The sequence below is a fragment of the Euprymna scolopes genome, chromosome 18 (genome assembly GCF_053919585.1).
Source record: "Euprymna scolopes isolate OS-2025 chromosome 18, ASM5391958v1, whole genome shotgun sequence".
Lineage (NCBI taxonomy): Eukaryota > Metazoa > Mollusca > Cephalopoda > Sepiida > Sepiolidae > Euprymna > Euprymna scolopes.
The window spans coordinates 97,779,331-97,796,818 of NC_136499.1; the positions used below are offsets into that span (position 1 = coordinate 97,779,331).

The following is a 17,488-nucleotide window of genomic DNA, read 5'->3' on the forward strand; positions in this document are numbered from 1 at the left end:
AAACTTTATCAAAATAATCCAAAAAATAAACGAGATATCACAAGTTGAAGTTAAGGGAAATTTAACTATCAGTTTTCGCATTTTAAACTAGGCTAGTTTGGGATACCTATAAACATTCAGTTTACTTCAACCTATGATAAAAAAAAAAAAGACTACCCTTACGTGTACACCAATGTCAAAACCAAGGCTTAGGAGGCAACCTCCTAATCCACTCTACCACAAAGTTGATCTCAGAATTACGTTGGAAAATCTTTTAGTTAAACTAATTCAAAAAATAATGCTTGACGCATGCACAGTCGTTTAGAAAAGACCATTTTACTGACCCTTCTTTGTTTAAAACTTTATTTGTATACAAAATTGATCATTTTTTCTAATTCTCACATATGGCACCAAGGGATGGCTCTTTCAGATGGTACTGGTCTTGACCCAGTCCAACGCAGCTGACAAAAGTTTTAGCAAGACATACAAACATACATTCACACAAACCGTCATTTGAGATTTATGTTATAGATTAAAACCTGTAGGGAAGTTTGTTCTTAGTGTCAAGAGTTGTGTTGGTTTTGTAGTCACGTATCTGATCTTCAAGTTTATTTTCAACCTTATTTCAGCTGTCTTTAGATTCGAGATCAAGAAATATTTGTAAATCCTCCTTGGAATCACTAATTACTGCAGGATTATGAGAATTACTAAGATTTAAAATTTTATCCACATATAGTTATAGTCAGCTAACATACTTCCTAATTTCCGGAAGCATTGACAAAGCAAATCAGTTCCTTCACCTTTATTGTTCTTCAGTATTTCTATTGTGAAACGATTTATTGAAATAAAATAGAAGAAAAAGAACATTACTGGAAAGTATACAATCCAAATTAAAATCATATAGATAAAAATAATTATTCATTATTTGCACTTTTAATAACAAAATTAAAAAAATAAAATTTTATAAAAAAAAAAAAAGTCCGAGTCCCTGGCGTTGCCTGGGTGTTTGTGGGTGTGTGTTGAGCAAAAAAAAAAAAAGTTGTAGTAGGCAGGTTCGAACCCGTGATGAAAAGGCGGAAAAAAAGTGGAGGTGTATGTAAGGGTGTGTGTTAAGCAAAAAAGTGGTAGTAGGCAGGCATTTTCTTTTTCTCATTAGCAGTACAGGTTTGTGTCTGCCTGCCTACTACCACTTCTTTTTTCTCGACACTTCCAAACACCCGGGCAACGCCGGGTACCCAGGCTAGTTCATTAATAAGTTATCTAACTCCCCTACCTCCATGATTCATTTGAAATCTTACTCTTCATAGAAAAATTGAAATTTCTAGTTTTCAGAGCAAATTGTTATAAAAGGAAAGAAAGCAAGTCAAAACAAGAAAAAAAAAAAAAGTTAACAGCCAACCCACAAAACAGCAATTCCTCATCCTTTGTCAAAAGTTTTGCTCATGAATTGTGAGAGCGTCAAAAATTATGGAGAAGCAAGATTTATGCGGTCCATTTTCTACTCTGCATACAAATACTGAAAGAGTTTTGCTAAGGTTTTATGTTTTTTTAGGTTTTTTTTTTTGGCACACTACAAACGCCTAAGAATCTCTGGAATAGTTTGTGGTGCAAAACAGCGGTTATCAACTTGAGCCTGTTTCTTCCGTAGCTTGCACCACATCTCAAATCATGTCAGTCCTGAGCAAGATTATACAAAATGGTTAGACACTCGCGAGTCCACCGTCGAAAGCTGAGAACTCCGCTAAGTCCTCCTTGATGGTTGTTGTCCAGGTTCCCAGCTGTCCACTGACACAATTGTACCATCCAAACATGAGGTCAGGCAGATTAACTCTCCCTTTGTGTAAGGAGCTGTATATCCAAACCATTGAGATGTCATTGCAACAGGACAGACTTAAATTTTAAGTATTAGTAGAGAATAGCAGTTGGGACACAACTCCCTGGCAATACAAAAAATCCACAAAATAGACTATACTAAGCGATATTTAAGAATATTTAGTCTAATTTACCAGACATACTTACGTAGAATCATTTCCATTTTCACTAGTCGGAGGTTCAAGAATTTCTTCCAGTGTGTCACTTGCAATTTCAAAAACAGCAGAATCCTATAACAAGAAATGAAAGAATAACTGTACTGTTTGGAATACATCATTTAAAAAAATAAATAAATAAATAAAATAAAAAATTTAAAAAAAATCAAATAGTCATGATAACATGATGGACACAAACCATATCTACAAAATGGCAAAGCATCAGAATAACAAAGATAAGGATACTTGTCGGAAAATTGTAAATAATATGAGGTTGTTCTCTATCTCTGCTATCAGACCTGTAATATTGGGCTAGTGAATCTCCATCACATTTGAGAGTTCTTGGTAAAATTAAAAAATTTGTCTATAATTTGATTGATCCGGCTGTTTTTTCTTCCCTGCATCTTCTCTCTTACACAGATGTTGCGAGTTTCGGTCTTTTCTATAAATTCTTTTAAGGCATGCGTTATTAAAAATTGTCAGAATCTACTCTGCTTCCTTTGTTCCAGTTCATTTGATTCGTTGGGTTAGTGGTCTCCATCAATTTGCTATTTTGATACTTCCATGTAACAGCTTCCTATTCCAGTAGCTTGTTCGCAAGAACTGCAAGCTTGTGAAACTCTTCCTGATGAATCAATAGCCTTAGACATAAGATCAGTTGACATCTCCTGTCTTTGATTTTTGTTAACGCTTTACATTAAGTGGCTTCATGCTTTTCCATAAAAAAAAAAAAAAAAAAAAAAAAAAAAGTATAATAAATTCCTCATAAATTTGTAAACTCGAGAGTTGGTGCAAGTTGAATGTCGAAATGCTAGTTAAAGATTAGGGAGAGGTATTTTGTAGAGAGGTCGGGTAAAAGATTACCAAGTTTCAAGCAAAATACCAACATCTTTACAAGAGCAACTTTATTCAACAGAATAGAAATGCAAAATCGTAAGGCAAGTTGATTCATTAGGCATGTATTAAAGTAGAAATATAAGAGAGTCCAAGTCTTGACTTATGCTCAGCCTTTGTTGGTGACTACAATAGCATGAATGTGACAATTATAAAAATATAAATAAATATCCAGGATCAGCTCGTAGGTCCCTGGGTTCAAATATCAATAATAGAAGACTAAGGGCAGGGAATTCTCCAGTTTAAGACACCGTGCATAGAAAGAGGAAACAACAAACATGCAAGAGATAACGCAAAACCACAGAAGTATAATTTAGACATGAATATTTATTACCATCAAATAAAGGGATATATGCATAAAACAAAAACAAAGGTGAAATACAAAGTGAAAACGACAATCTAGCTGCTATTATATTGACAAAAAAAAAATAATTACATTCAATCTTGGAAAAATAGTGTATTTAAAAAAAAAAAATTTTTTTAAAAATAAAATAGGATTTGACTTACACAATGTGAATGGGTGTCACAAAGAGTACTCCAAAATAAAGTGCAAAAGTTCAAGAGACCGGGATGGATTCTGAAAAAGGGGTCGGCAATATACAGTCTTCATGTGACATTTTTTTCTTCCTTAAATGAAGGTGTAATGATGCTAGGTGGATAGTAGTAATCTCAATTTAAATTTACATATTCTTCAATGAAAACCTGTCCAAACAGGATTTGAATTTGCAACAGGCAGAGTTTATATTTTGGCGTTGTCTTTAAGATATTTTCTTTGAATAAGGACATTTTGTTTCTTTTCCATATTTCTGTGTTTAACAACTTTTTCTTCCTCATCAATTATAACCAACCTGGATGTTGGAACAGCCTTTTGCCAACTGTTCGGCGGATGAAAAAGAAATATTGACACTGGCAGGAAGTGATCCGCATCTTCTGCTCCCTCCACAAAATATTTCCTTTCTCACCTCATACACTGTCCAATAGAAATAGAGATGAAAGTTTTGTTTTTTTTCCAGAAACTGTCTGTTAAAAATATATGAAATGGCGTTTCCCTTCTTCATGCTCGTTTGAGGTACATTGAGAAAAGTAAAACAGCTTTTAAAATCTTAAACACCTCCATTCAGTCTTGAAAGACAATGGATAACTCCTGTAAGGATAGTTGCACGTATAATTGCATCATCTCCAACCACACTTCTGAATTGGCACTGCTCGAGTCCAGTGGCAAGGAAAAATCCAAGACGACTGGAAACAATGCAGAGATAAGCAGAGAGCACATACAGCACCTGGAATTCCCAAATGGTCACCTATTTTAGTACTGACATACCTCAACATTGCTTAACTAACAGGAATCAGTATGTCAATGTGATTATGTTGGATTTTAAAATTTTAACTTGCTTACTGATCATATATAACTAGAGAGGCAAGCGACAGGTATCACATCTGCTCCTGTTGGTGTCTTGACTCTTGACTGGAACCGATTACATTTGGCACCAAACTCTCTAGGCAGAAACTGAAAGCTGAACTTAGGCAGAAACTGAAAGCTGAACTTGTGCAGAAACTTTCTATCACTCATGACATTACGCAAGTCTACATATAAAAGCATGCACAAAGTCACACAATAGAAATTTTTATTTTTTTTTAGCTCAAAAATATTTTTAAATAATTTTGAAAATATATTTTTAATTGTTTATTAACTGAAACCAAATTATCCACCAACTATAAAAAAAAAAAAAAAAAAAAAAAAAAAAAAAAAAAAAAACTGATATTTTCAAAGAAACGGAAAAGAAAAAAAAGATATACCTCATTCCAAGCAAAACGTTCCAAAATTTCATTTTCTACTTTCTGAATGTGCTGCAATTAGAGAGAAAGTGCATAGTAAAATAAATAATAGGACAAAAATGAAAGAAAAAATACATTTATACTTTACTGCACATCTTAAAAGTGCCTGGCATAAAGAGCTTTCATAACCCCTACACACAGTATTATATTCCCTTGTTTCAAATTTATCAATAAATCTATATACATCAGTATATATTTTTCTATTAATATATTTTCCTCTTGTATCCAAGCTCCATCTGCATGTCAAGCTCTTTATAAGGATTCTTTCAATAGGCTTTTAAATATAATATAGTTCTTGGAGATTATATATATATTTGCCATTTCAGAAATATTTTCTTTTACAAAAATCTTGAACAATTGAGAAAAAGAAAAAAAAGATTTAGAAAAGCTCAGAAGGTCCCAGAACTTTCTAAAACTTGGAAAAAAGATCAAGAGGGTTCTAGAATATTCTACTTGGTGGTGCTCTCTATAAAAGAGGTTTTCGTGTTAACCCAGCAGTTGTTGATTTGTCGACAGTGACTTCAACCTCAGCTCTGGTGAGATTCGAGCATTATAAATCCAACCGAAATAATCCTCTCTAAACCTTCTGGTTACAAAAGATAATTTCTTTTGAAATATTTCTCTGACAAAAGATATAAGTTTTGAATTTTATTTATGCGAGTAATTACTCTGACCTAAAACTTTCAAGTTCCCTGCTACTACATTTACCGACTATATTAAGTAAAAATTGTTTCAGTTTATGTTAAATCTTGTTTTTAGAATTATATTGAAATTCATCTCCATATTGTTTTTGTTTTTACCTTGTTTAATTTTTAAAATTGTGTTAACACTTCTCTTGCGTTTGTATGCTGTAGAGTGTAAAATACCAAACAACTAATCTGGTTCTCGCTAAAAAGACCCATGTGCAACAATAGAAAACATGAGAACAAATTATTCTTACCTTTCGTATATCTTCTGAAAGTTTATTTTCAGAACGTAAAAAACTCTCAAGAACCAAAAACAAATCGTAGGCTTTCAGATTAAAAACTTCTAATACCCAAGGGAAGTCATATTCTGAACTGCCAGTTCTCATATGTTGAGGAACCATGTTACCTAATGACAAAGTAAAATAAAAATTATATAAACTTTATAAAGGAAAAATAAACCAAACAAAAGATACATGACAATAGCTTTGTTTCTTTTTTTGTATTTGTTTTTTTACACAAAAAGATGGCAAGGAGAGAGGGAGACACACAAAGGAGAGAGAGAGAGAGACAGACAGACAGACACACACAAAGGTAGGTTGGTTGGTTGTTTTACAGCATATCAACCCTTTTCAGGTTATTTAATGCCGAATCTGGTGATTTTGAATAAAAACTTTAATAGAATATATTTTTTTTTGCAAGTCAGTTTCTATTTAACTCACAGTTGGGACCCTAACAGGTATTACCACTCTAGGTCAGAGTGGACCTGGGAGCAATGGCAATTAAGGAGTGGCTCCACACTCCCCAAAGCCTGCAAGCTGGGGCCTCACCATCGGATATAGTTTAAGGTCATATCCAGGACCACACACACACACACACACACACACACACACACACACACACACACAAAGGAGAGAGAGAGAGACACACACACACACACAAAGGAGAGAGAGAGAGAGAGAGAGAGACACACACACACAAAGGAGAGAGAGAGAGAGAGAGAGAGAGAGAGACACACACACACACAAAGGAGAGAGAGAGAGAGAGAGAGACACACACACACAAAGGAGAGAGAGAGAGAGAGAGAGAGAGAGAGAGAGAGACACACACACACACACACACAAAGGAGAGAGAGGAAGGGGGAGACACACACAAAAGAGAGAGAGGAAGGGGGAGACACATACAAAGGAGAGAGAGGAAGGGGGAGACACATACAAAGGAGAGAGAGGAAGGGGGAGACACAGAGAAAGAAAAGAAAAGGAAAAAAGAGAAGAGGGAGGAAAAGTGCGAAGAACAGTAAACGAACATTTTTTATGTTCAGATTATATAGAAACGTTCAAACCTCAATTTTGAGGCAAGTATCAAAAGATTGGGTGCTTGATTATTTTAAGGAATAAAAGTATTCAACTTACATGACACACCATATGTTGAAAGAATTACTTCTGCTGAACATGCCAGCAATGCACGGTGGAGATTTTCTGAGCGTAACAAACTTGTAAAAGAGTTTTTACCCAAACGACGTTGCTCCTACAATTAAAAAGCATAATACATTAAAAAAATTTGATGTGGTTAAAAATGTTTTCTTGAAAATACAAACTAGTTAACAATTGAAAACTCTTTAAAAAAATTAAAACAAATTTAATCTTCAACCTCTAAAATAGTAACTTACAACTGAATTTTTATCAATTACTTTATCCACTATGCCACGGGCACTTGCAGACAATTATAATATTAAGTTGGAGGTTACATTGATGGAAACGTGAAAATAACAGTCAAGATGAGAAGAGTAGTCTAAATAATCCACACAATACAAATTAATCCCATCTCAAAAATTCAGACTGGCAACAATACCAAGATAAATACCTGGTACTCCCAAATGGTCACCCATTTGATAATGACCAGTCTCAACATTGCTTAACTTGTGATCATGCCATATACCATTATGATTATAAATGCAGGTTTAGTTATGACAAATGTTTTTGACAGGTGTACTTACAGATATAAGAAAAGACTTGAGAATGCGTAGATATAACTTGACAATAAACTGGTATCGTTTCTGAGCCAGTTGCTGCATGACAGGTTGGTTTCCACCAAAGGCGAGGAAATGGTTAACAAAGGATTGCTTGCAACTTTCAATCCTTTCACAAATTGCATCAGATGGATTTGGGTTGCACTTCTGTAGAGAGAGAAGAAAAAGGAGCATAAATTTGAGAAGATATCTTAAAAAAAAAAAAAAAAAAAAAAATGATGTACACAAGCAAATACATATAACTGTTTTTTTTAAATAAATATGAAAAATTATTTTTAATGCGTACCGACACTAGCGTTTCATGCTTATACAATCATCAGTGTAGGAAATGATAATTACTGCTGGTCAGGATATTTGAAACCAATCACAAATATATATTTATTTTTATTGATATAGACAAACTTACATGGTCATGATACTGGACATGCTAATATTCCAGACAGATGGTTAGTTAAAAACCACAAGTCCTTGTCAGGTGACTTAAAGTGTTTTCCACAGAAGAAAACCAGTTCTCAAAATGAGATTTGAGAACTGGTTTTCTTCTGAAGACAAACTTTTAAGTTGCTTGACGAGAATTTGTGGTTTTAACCAACCATCTGTCTGAAAAGACAAAATCCTCCTCCCCTCTAAAATGCTATATGTGCAGAACTGCAAATTAATGGAGTGGCAATATTGTTTCTATGACATTCCTTTGTCTATCCTGAGCCAAACCTTCCCCAATTTCGTATGCAACAACTGAGCTTTGCAACTCAGTGTCAGTGTTAAAACTTGCAACCCTGCAGGTTTCCGAATAGCTGTGATCAACATGGAGGACTTCGTGGGGCACAATCTTTGTGAGCTCTATGCAGTATTTTAATTTGAAACTGTAAAACAACGTTTATTTTTTCGTAACTCACATCTTCAGTAGAGAACCAAGCTTACCCCATGAAATTTCCATTAAATTGAAAGCAGACACTAAACTTATTCAACTTGAAACTGAACCCTTTATTTAATTCATGAAGGTAGATCATTCTCCTTCCATCAGCCATTAACGGATAGAAATGTCAATCATCTGCAGTAAGGACTGAAAATTTAACATTCAGAACTGATTGCACCAGGCACTAAGTAATTATGAATAGTGTTATGGGATAAGCTGATCTACCCATATCAGGAATAATGGACTTACCCAGACGCAATAAATACAGTTACATTCATGACAGTTATGGCCTCAGAATCATGTATACTTCTGTGACACTTTTTGTTAATTATACAACAGGGATCCTCTTAATTACCAGCCTGAAAGGCCACAACAAATAGTATCATAATTATCACTAACCAGTCATATCTGATACTGGAAACGATCTACTAGTGGTGGGACAGTTAATCGAAATCGGAACTTTTGGAGATATCGGAATCGGTATTGGAAAAAAATTAATGCCTATTTTCCAATGCCAAAAACGATTCTTTTAATTTGATTTTGTTTAAAGCAAAATCTTCCACTGCTGGTAGTAACAATAAAATAAATATTTATTGATTTTAATTAACACTAGAACTAAAATCTATACATTACCCCCCCCCCACACACACACACACTAGTGTATTTTTATGTTTGAAAAAATATCTACATATTTAACATATGTTTCTATGGTAATCGGAAGTAAATAACTGCATTGTTAAATATTTAGAGATTTATAAAGAATTGGAATCAGGAATTAAGTACAGAATTGAGAAAAATATTGGAATCATCCCATCACTAGTCTACTTCTGTGGATTAAAGAAAAGATTCTGCATAGGTTATAGAGTTCAACAGAAAAATTCCCAAGTTCTAAAAGTTACACCTAAAGAAGTTCAATGTTTACATTGTCCAAACCATTGTGAAGATGAGAAAAAGTTTTATCACTACACAAAGAAAATAACGAAATATTCTTAAAAACCAGATTAGATTTGAACAGTTGATAAACCAGTGGCATGCAAACTGCAGAGAATACAATCATATTCAAAGTATCTCTCTTTCCTCGGTACTAGGACTTATACTCGAGTTTTTGAGTCCAGCCTAGGGTTTTCCTTCAGCACCAAGGCCAACAGAGTATAAGATATTGTTGAGATGGCTTTGATCCTGTGCAGTTCTAGGTCCTCCCCACAAGCTTTGCCTTAGGTGCCCCTACTGGAGAATGCTGACAAGGATTTTTTGCAGGTCGCAGTGCTCTTCCTCTAGAGTGTGGATTCTTCAAATCCCACTTTCTGATCCTTGTCACATCTTCCTGCTGTGAGAGAGATGAGATGTCTGAGGTATATAATCAAGGAGGTAGCTCTAGACATCAAATTTCTGCATGCAACTGTTGCATTCAAGATTTTTTTAAAAAAGAAAATGCGCATAAAATAAATGGAATATATTATAAGTTTTTTTTGTTTTTTTTTTGCAAATACCTGAAAAAATTCTTTAAGAATGTCATCTGGTTTATCTGGTTGTTCATTCAACAAATGGATAAGTTGTTCAACTTTGATTACAGCAGAACTAAATTAAAAGAAAAACAAAATTAATATATATATATATATATATATATATATATATATATTAAACAAAATTTATTTATTATATATAATAAGCATATTTATATATTATGTGGATGTGAAAGTAATTTTGTGCCACCTATACAATAGAACCTCGGGATACGGCATTAAAAATTAGTAACAAAATACAGTACAGTATATAATACACATGTATATAATCAAATAACATTATAAATAACACCGTAAGGCAGAGCAAATATCGTTATCAGGTGCCAGAAAAACATATTTCACATCATAACCTGAAAAAAACGTATCCTAAGGCTACCGTATCCCGAAATTCTACTGAAAGGTATCGCAGTTGTATTGGGATGCGTGTATTTGGAACTGAAGGACAAATCTGTAATTAAATGCTGACAGAGTTTATTATTTAGATAATACTGGGGCATCATAGAAATGTTTTTATATGTTCAGCATGTTTAATAAATAAATATAATACATATTTAAGCAGTATTTAAATTAAGCTTCAGAAAAATTACAGGACGTAATCTTATACATGTTTCTACTTATAAATTATGGGTTATATTCCTACATTATTCTTAAGAGAAAAATTGATGCAATATTTCAACAGATGCATTTTTAAGTCACTTCTGTGCATGAATTATGCTTGCATGGTTTAAAAAAAAAAAAAAAAAAAAACTCACCTGACTGGAGTTAGGGGAGCAAGTCTGTAGGGTGAATTAGTATTCTCACGACTGAAGAGAAAAAAAAAAGGAAATTGTTGAAAATAAGAAAAATAAATGCTAAGTAATACACACAGCAGTCAGCTTTGCGTTGCTTCAACTTGCAATAATGTGGGTGCATTGAATAAAGCTCTCGACAGATAAACGGATGTACATGCATCTTAGTAGAACTCCAATAGAAATGTCTTCATTGTTTTTGAGAATTGTAAATTTGCAAAAATAATCAAAACAGAGACTAGAAAGCAGATCTTGGACTTACTTTCGGCAGTTGTGTAACTTTCACTTTCCTTATTTTGTCCTCTATTCCTCACATTCTACGAGCGAGGTTTCTGATAAATGGAGAAGAGTTGCTGTTTTCTAGATCAAAATCTACTCATCTAACACTTATTTGTTAGAGTTTGACCTTTAAGTATTTATTCCTTACATAAAGTGGCTTTAAGGATATCGAAATGGAGATCATTCGGAATACTATTCTTATCTTGAGTGTTATTTTCACAACATTTTGGTAACTTCTGACCTTCAGGTGTATCTTATCAAAATAGGGAATCTTTCTGTCAAACTTGGGAATCTGCACAGAATTTCAAACAGAAATTTTTATTTAATCTACAGGAATCGCATGCTCTCATTTCATCAGATTGGGTAATTCACCATCATATTTTGAGTGTCGGCCACACTGAGGAATGAATCTTCAAATTCCATAGTGTACCTTTGGACTGAATTTTACCAAGCACTTTATTTACTATGCTAAAAATTTAGAACTATCTATAATACAAATCTCACCTGTCTGTATGTATGTCTGCCTAAAACTTTCACAAAATCGGTATCATTTTGAAGCTCAACATCTGATGACAAATATCGAAAAACTGGTCAAAAACATTAATTCCTTTACCCTCAGCTGGGCAGTTTTCTTCAAGACAAAGTTGATTTTTTGCAAGCTATTTTTTCAAATTATCGTACTGGTTGGATTGACTTTGCCTAATTTTAACGTTCCAAACTTCCGGTTGCATCATGGGTTCGAGCCTGCCTGCCTGCCTACTAGCACTTTTGTGTAAGATTTCATGCAAGAAGAATTCTAGCAAACGGGAGACAAATCTGTCTCTCTGGGCAAAACAGACAGTTGGAATTATATGTGCAAGGAGGCAGTTGGCTTTTTGTGGTCTTCGAAAACACTGAGTGTTGTGTCAGCTTGGGCTTGAATTTCTTTTTGTTTTTGGCAGAGATAAAAAGATTTAGTCTTGCAAGTTGGCTACTCACCTGAGAAAATGAGTACCATTTGTAATCTCAAAAAATAAAAATAAACATGTTTATCTATATAATTAAAAAAACTGGACCATCCGACCGTCCTTGCTTGCATCTTGTCTATTAAAAATATTGTTGTCATATAAACCAGCTTGTATTTATTAAAATTCACAATCATTTCCACAGTCCAACCATATTGAGTACAAATAAACTTCCGTCTCTTCTCAACATGTAGATAGTTTCAATCATGAAACATTTGTCATGTTTTGGTTTAGGTTCTAGCTGATGGTCCTCAAATCATTTATTTTTATTTTTTATTTTACTTTTGAAATCGTGATCATATATTAGGTACAATATAATGAAATAACTGACTATAACGATAAATACGAGATCTGCGTAAATTAAAATACCTTATTTAAATGTATTTTACAACCAGGCAATGCCGGATGCCCCTACTAGTTGTTTATAAATTGAACTTGTGGTTTTGTTTGTGAGGAGAATTCTTTGTTGCAGCACTGAACAACACAACAACCATGAACTGGCACAACGACTAGGACAATCTAAATCTGGGACAAGGAAAAGAAAGAATCAACCTTAGAAGTTAGTGTCCCCAATGATGCTGGGTTAAACAGAACAGAGAAAAGATAACGAAATACCAAGGTTTTATGTACGACATGAAAAGAAACTGGAATCTTAAGATCTCCATCTTTCCAGTAATTATAGGAGCAACTGGACTCAAGGAAAAGCATATAAAGGACTACCTGGCAAATATACCTGGTGAACCATGTGCAAGAGAGATTCAAACAATTGCACTTACAGGGACAGTTAGAATCTAAAAAAAATCTCATGCTTGGACTATATGACATCGCAGGTGAACGTCTGGCATCTGGTAGGATGCCCCATCCCCAGCTTGATCAAACTGATAAGAAAAGAAAAAAATGAACATGTATATGCGTGTTAACTGCACAGGTGGTGGTCATTAATTATTGTTGTTGTCCGAATTTTAGGCTTGGTTCAGACACTGGCCTTAGAGCCAATGGCATAGTTTCTGTAAGCGCTGCAACAGAAGTATTTTTCCTTCAAATAAAACTGAAACTTATTAAATAATAAAACCGATTTATCAAGTTATGTGATTTTTGGTGTAAACTATGTTCTGTCACAGACATGAACATCATGTAGATCTTTATTTAAAAAAAAATTTTTTTTCATGGGGGTGTGTTCTGGACACGCACCTTATTTTCTTCTACTGAATAACAAGACAAACATCATCCGAACAAACATGATCCATGAACTACCTGTGAGAATCACAAAACTCACAATTCCATTTCTGGAATACCTTTAGATATCTGCTGTCATTTCAGGTAGACCACCCAACAATATCACTAGGAAATGAGCAAATAATCTATGGACATAAAAAAAAAGAGACTGAACATAAAACCCACCATCTGGTATGAACATTAATCTTGGAAAATCTCCAGCGGGTCATAATCACAGCATGGAAGTGCTATCCGAATGGAGATTACTTTTTCAAGAACTAAATGGTTTTATTTCTCAACATGAATCTCTGTTGAAAAAGGCAATAACTTTTCCAAAGGGAGAAATCAAATTTTGGGTAGTGAAACTACAAGCCGGTTATATTTTATTTTTTTTTGGAGTAGTTTGTTTTTGTTAAATATTCCTCCCACAGCAAACAAATCGACTGACTACATCTATTCATCACACTAAACACGTAAAGCATTTCCAGGTTGTTAACCTGAAACTCTTGAAGGACCCATATAAAAAAAATATGCTATATGGTCAAGAATGACAGCCTCTTGGTCGAGTACAGAAACTTGCAGGATAATTAGGAAAAATTTTGAGCGTTTTTTTAACACTGTTTTTAGAAAATCGTCTATTATAATTGCTTGCATGTGTGCATGTTCAGCTAAAAGTCAAAAACTACAAAACAAAGACCTATAAAGTTGGTATATTCTTAATCAGCATTACCTTGGATGAATATCTAAAATTAATTTTTTTGAGGCTCAACTGGGCCATTTTTCATCAGGGAGACGGTTTTTCAGACATTTTATGTCCTAAAGATAACTGATACTTTTCTATCAAGGAGTTACTTCACTTATGCCGACTCATTTCTCTTAGGAATCTCTATATAGGAGAAGTGTCTGTATGCATGTTCAGAGAGAGGAATAGGCTAAGTGGAGACAAAGGTGGGAAAAGGAAAGAGATGGATAAAGAGAGAAGTTTTAATAGAAAGCTTTGCTCAGTTGTAAGCAAAACCAGAATCAGGAGACTGTGCCCTGTCACACGACAGCAAACCAAAGGTCAACCAGCCTTTAAGCGAATTAGACCAAGAGTTATTAGTCTTTAACAAACACTACATTAAAAAAACACTGGTCATCACATTAAGGAGAAAGCTTAAACAAAATTCGATTAAGTGGCTGAACTAAAATACACTTGCTTAGAGCAAAAAAGTATCAATTAGGGTTTTTTTTTTTTCTAATTTAAAATGTCTAGCAAAAAAAATAAACTAATAATTTGTTTATAAAAATTTTGTAAATAAATAAAAAAGAAAAGACTCAACATTAAAAAAAATATTGCTGGCAAAACGACAAACTCAATTTTTTATTTTACAGAATGTCGTGCGTGTGCGTGTGTGAAGGTCAAGGTTGACAAAAAGCGGTTCCTCTTTTCCTGACCTGCTGGGGTCCTTAAACCCTAATTGATCCGTCCAAAATGTCATTGGTTGCTTAGCAAAATGAATTTGCATAAACAGATGCAATTCATTTTGTAGTCCTCTATATCTAGTGTATAATAGATTGCTAGATTAATTAATAAGGAAAATCTTTGAGTGCAGAAACCAATTTATATAAACAGATAATGCTGACGAATGCTAGATAAATTGAAATAATAAAACAAGATATAAAAATCTGAAACCCAAATGAATTTCCCAATGTGAGGGCGAGTGTGAGGGCATGGTCCCTTGCCAAAATACTGCAATCGCACGTATGAGATTTACCTCAATCGCACGTATTTAACATAAGATTGTTAATCTACAATACCATTTTTTTTTCAGATTGAAAGTATTAACATGTTTCAAAAGTAACAAACATTCATTGACAAAACAAAAGTCTTCTGTAACACCACGTGCTACCCCATTCAACAACCCGTCGACCCCAAATGTGTGCAAGGACTGTTCTGCATCTTCTGTTCTTATGGCCATACAGTCATTTTCTTACAGTGGTGGCTGTTGAAGGAACACACAGTTTAGTAAACATAAAAATAAAACAAAACACAAGAACAATACGAACTCCAATGCTTCACAAATATATCAGTTAGAACACGGGCGCGTGTCTATCAACCCTCTCCACGCTAAGGGATACATCTACGTCCTATCAAGGCTGGATTCGTCTGTTGTCAGTTCATCCCATTCTCTCAAATCTTTCCCGACTTGGTACAAGCCACGATTAATCTTTAACAGCATCCAAACTCCAACTGTCTCGTGAGACCTCTGAGCAATCTGTCTTTCTTAGAGTCCCAACTCTAACTGCTGTTAAGTCCCAACACACAACCATCATAAAAACTTACTGGCATTAAGTCCATCTGTCATCCAGCAATCGTTTCTAGTGTTGTTTACTCATAGCCACTCCAATATCAAATCAATATCTATGGTTCAGTCCTTTTGCTATCATCATTCCTCATACTTTAATTTAAACCCTTTTCTAGCTTCTCTTATCTGCGTCGAAGAATTGTCTATTGTATATTGATAAATCCTTTTGTTATTCACTAAATTTGCTTCCATTTCTTTTGTTACCTGTACCTTTGTTTTTTTCTCTTACTGCATAGCACTTAACATAGTATCAAGCTTCTACTTCTATTCATAAATCGTTTAAAGTATTTCAGAGAGAGGAAGAAAAGAGGCAAAGTAAGGCAAGACAAAACAAAAGTGTAAGGAAAAAAAAGTTAAAAAATGAGGACATAAAGCCCTAGAAATTCAGTTTTGTTCTATAAAAAGTAAATGATAGAAGGGAAAATGAAGAGTACTCACTGTGGAGTGGAAGGTTTTTCTTTATCGCCTGATGGCAAAGGTGAGAAGATGGGATTGTGATCCAAAAAGAGAAGCTCATTTATGTTGCCTTCCCTCTTGTAAGTTTCAAGGTATATCTTCACAAGTTTCTCAACCTAAAATGACGAGAAAAAAAAATGTTAAACAGGAATTGATTATTCAGAAAAAGTTGCATAGGTTAAGAATACAAGGTTAAATATCTTAACTAGAACCATGAAGTGTGCAGTTAGACAAGAAGGCCGAGGTAGTGGGATATACATAGAATATTAATAAAAAACAAACATTTTCAGCTGGATTCCCAGTCATATAGGACTCAAAAGGAATGAAAAAGTTATTACAGCTGCAAAACGGTTACTAAAAACGAACACTAGCTATATAAAAGTACCCTACATTGACTTTAGGTCCCTAATCAACAAATATATCTAAATGGAAAGCGTTATGGAACTCTTGCATAAACAACTGTTTTTTTTCTTTAAAGTTGGGCTTAATTATCAAATTAATCCCAACTTTAAAGAAAAAACAAGACAAAATCTTTATTATTAGGATGACTAGAAGGGAAGAAGTAATAAGACTGCTATCATACACTAAAGGACAAAGAAACTCCAATCTGTATTCAAGTCAGGAACTCTATTGTAAAACATTCAAATAAATTGCAAAGGTTTCCAACAAATTCGCAAAAACATTACCAGGTAAAGAGTTTAAAAGACCTCCCCCCACAAAGACCCCAACAACATCCTAGAGTTCTTAAAAACAAATCTATATATTAATACGCTTGTAACTATCTATCTATCTATGTGTGTCACACTTTCCGGCAAATTTGATTGGTTGAGAAGATTTTATTCTGGAATAGCGGATTACACATTAAACGAACGCTCAAGGCAGAGATCAAATATTAAAAAAAATAAAATATTTTAAAATCTGTTTTTTCCCTCTCTGCCTTGAGGGTTCCATGTTAGTTCAACATCTCCTTCATGTCCAGGATGATCTCCAACTGGTTCAGGCAGACCAAACATGTTGCAATTCATGCCATTTTCCATGAATAAGGTATTCAGAAAGTGGAGAGCAACATTTTCAACAGTTATGTTATCATATCTAAGCAGCAGATCTTCGATCATAAAATGCTTATTCTCATTCCATAAATGCAGAACATTCACAGGCTGGTTGAAGACGCACATTATTTTTAATTTTTAATTAACGAAAACTGCGTTTCCCTCTCTCTCTCTATTTCTCTCACTCTGTGTGTCTATCGCTCCCTCTCTCTCTCTCTCAAACAAATGTAAAGAAAAATAAATAAGCTAAATGTAAAGAAAAATAAATAAGCTAAAAATTAAATAAAACTTTTGAAAATATTTTTAACTACATATTTATAAACCTTAAATGAGGATGTATTTATTGAGAATATTTGGAGCACTAATATCATGATTTTGGTATATACATATTTACATACATTTTACCTACCGTACTCTTCATTTACTATTTTAAAAAAATAGTACACAGGGTGAATTCGTCGG

General features: G+C 33.9%; 1 protein-coding gene across 2 annotated transcripts in view; it reads right to left on the reverse strand.

Annotated features, from left to right (window-relative positions):
• LOC145297702 (retinoblastoma-associated protein-like) overlaps positions 1-17,488 on the reverse strand; it is a 108,113-nt gene that overhangs the window by 42,880 nt on the left and 47,745 nt on the right. For both annotated transcript variants that reach the window (XM_080143902.1, XM_080143903.1), the window contains exons 12-19: positions 15,960-16,093; positions 10,640-10,690; positions 9,855-9,942; positions 7,416-7,595; positions 6,832-6,946; positions 5,677-5,828; positions 4,698-4,748; positions 1,999-2,081 (exon numbers count right to left, since the gene is read on the reverse strand). In XM_080143902.1, the coding sequence (XP_080000028.1) occupies positions 1,999-2,081; positions 4,698-4,748; positions 5,677-5,828; positions 6,832-6,946; positions 7,416-7,595; positions 9,855-9,942; positions 10,640-10,690; positions 15,960-16,093 (854 nt within the window). The remainder of the gene's footprint in view (positions 1-1,998; positions 2,082-4,697; positions 4,749-5,676; positions 5,829-6,831; positions 6,947-7,415; positions 7,596-9,854; positions 9,943-10,639; positions 10,691-15,959; positions 16,094-17,488) is intronic.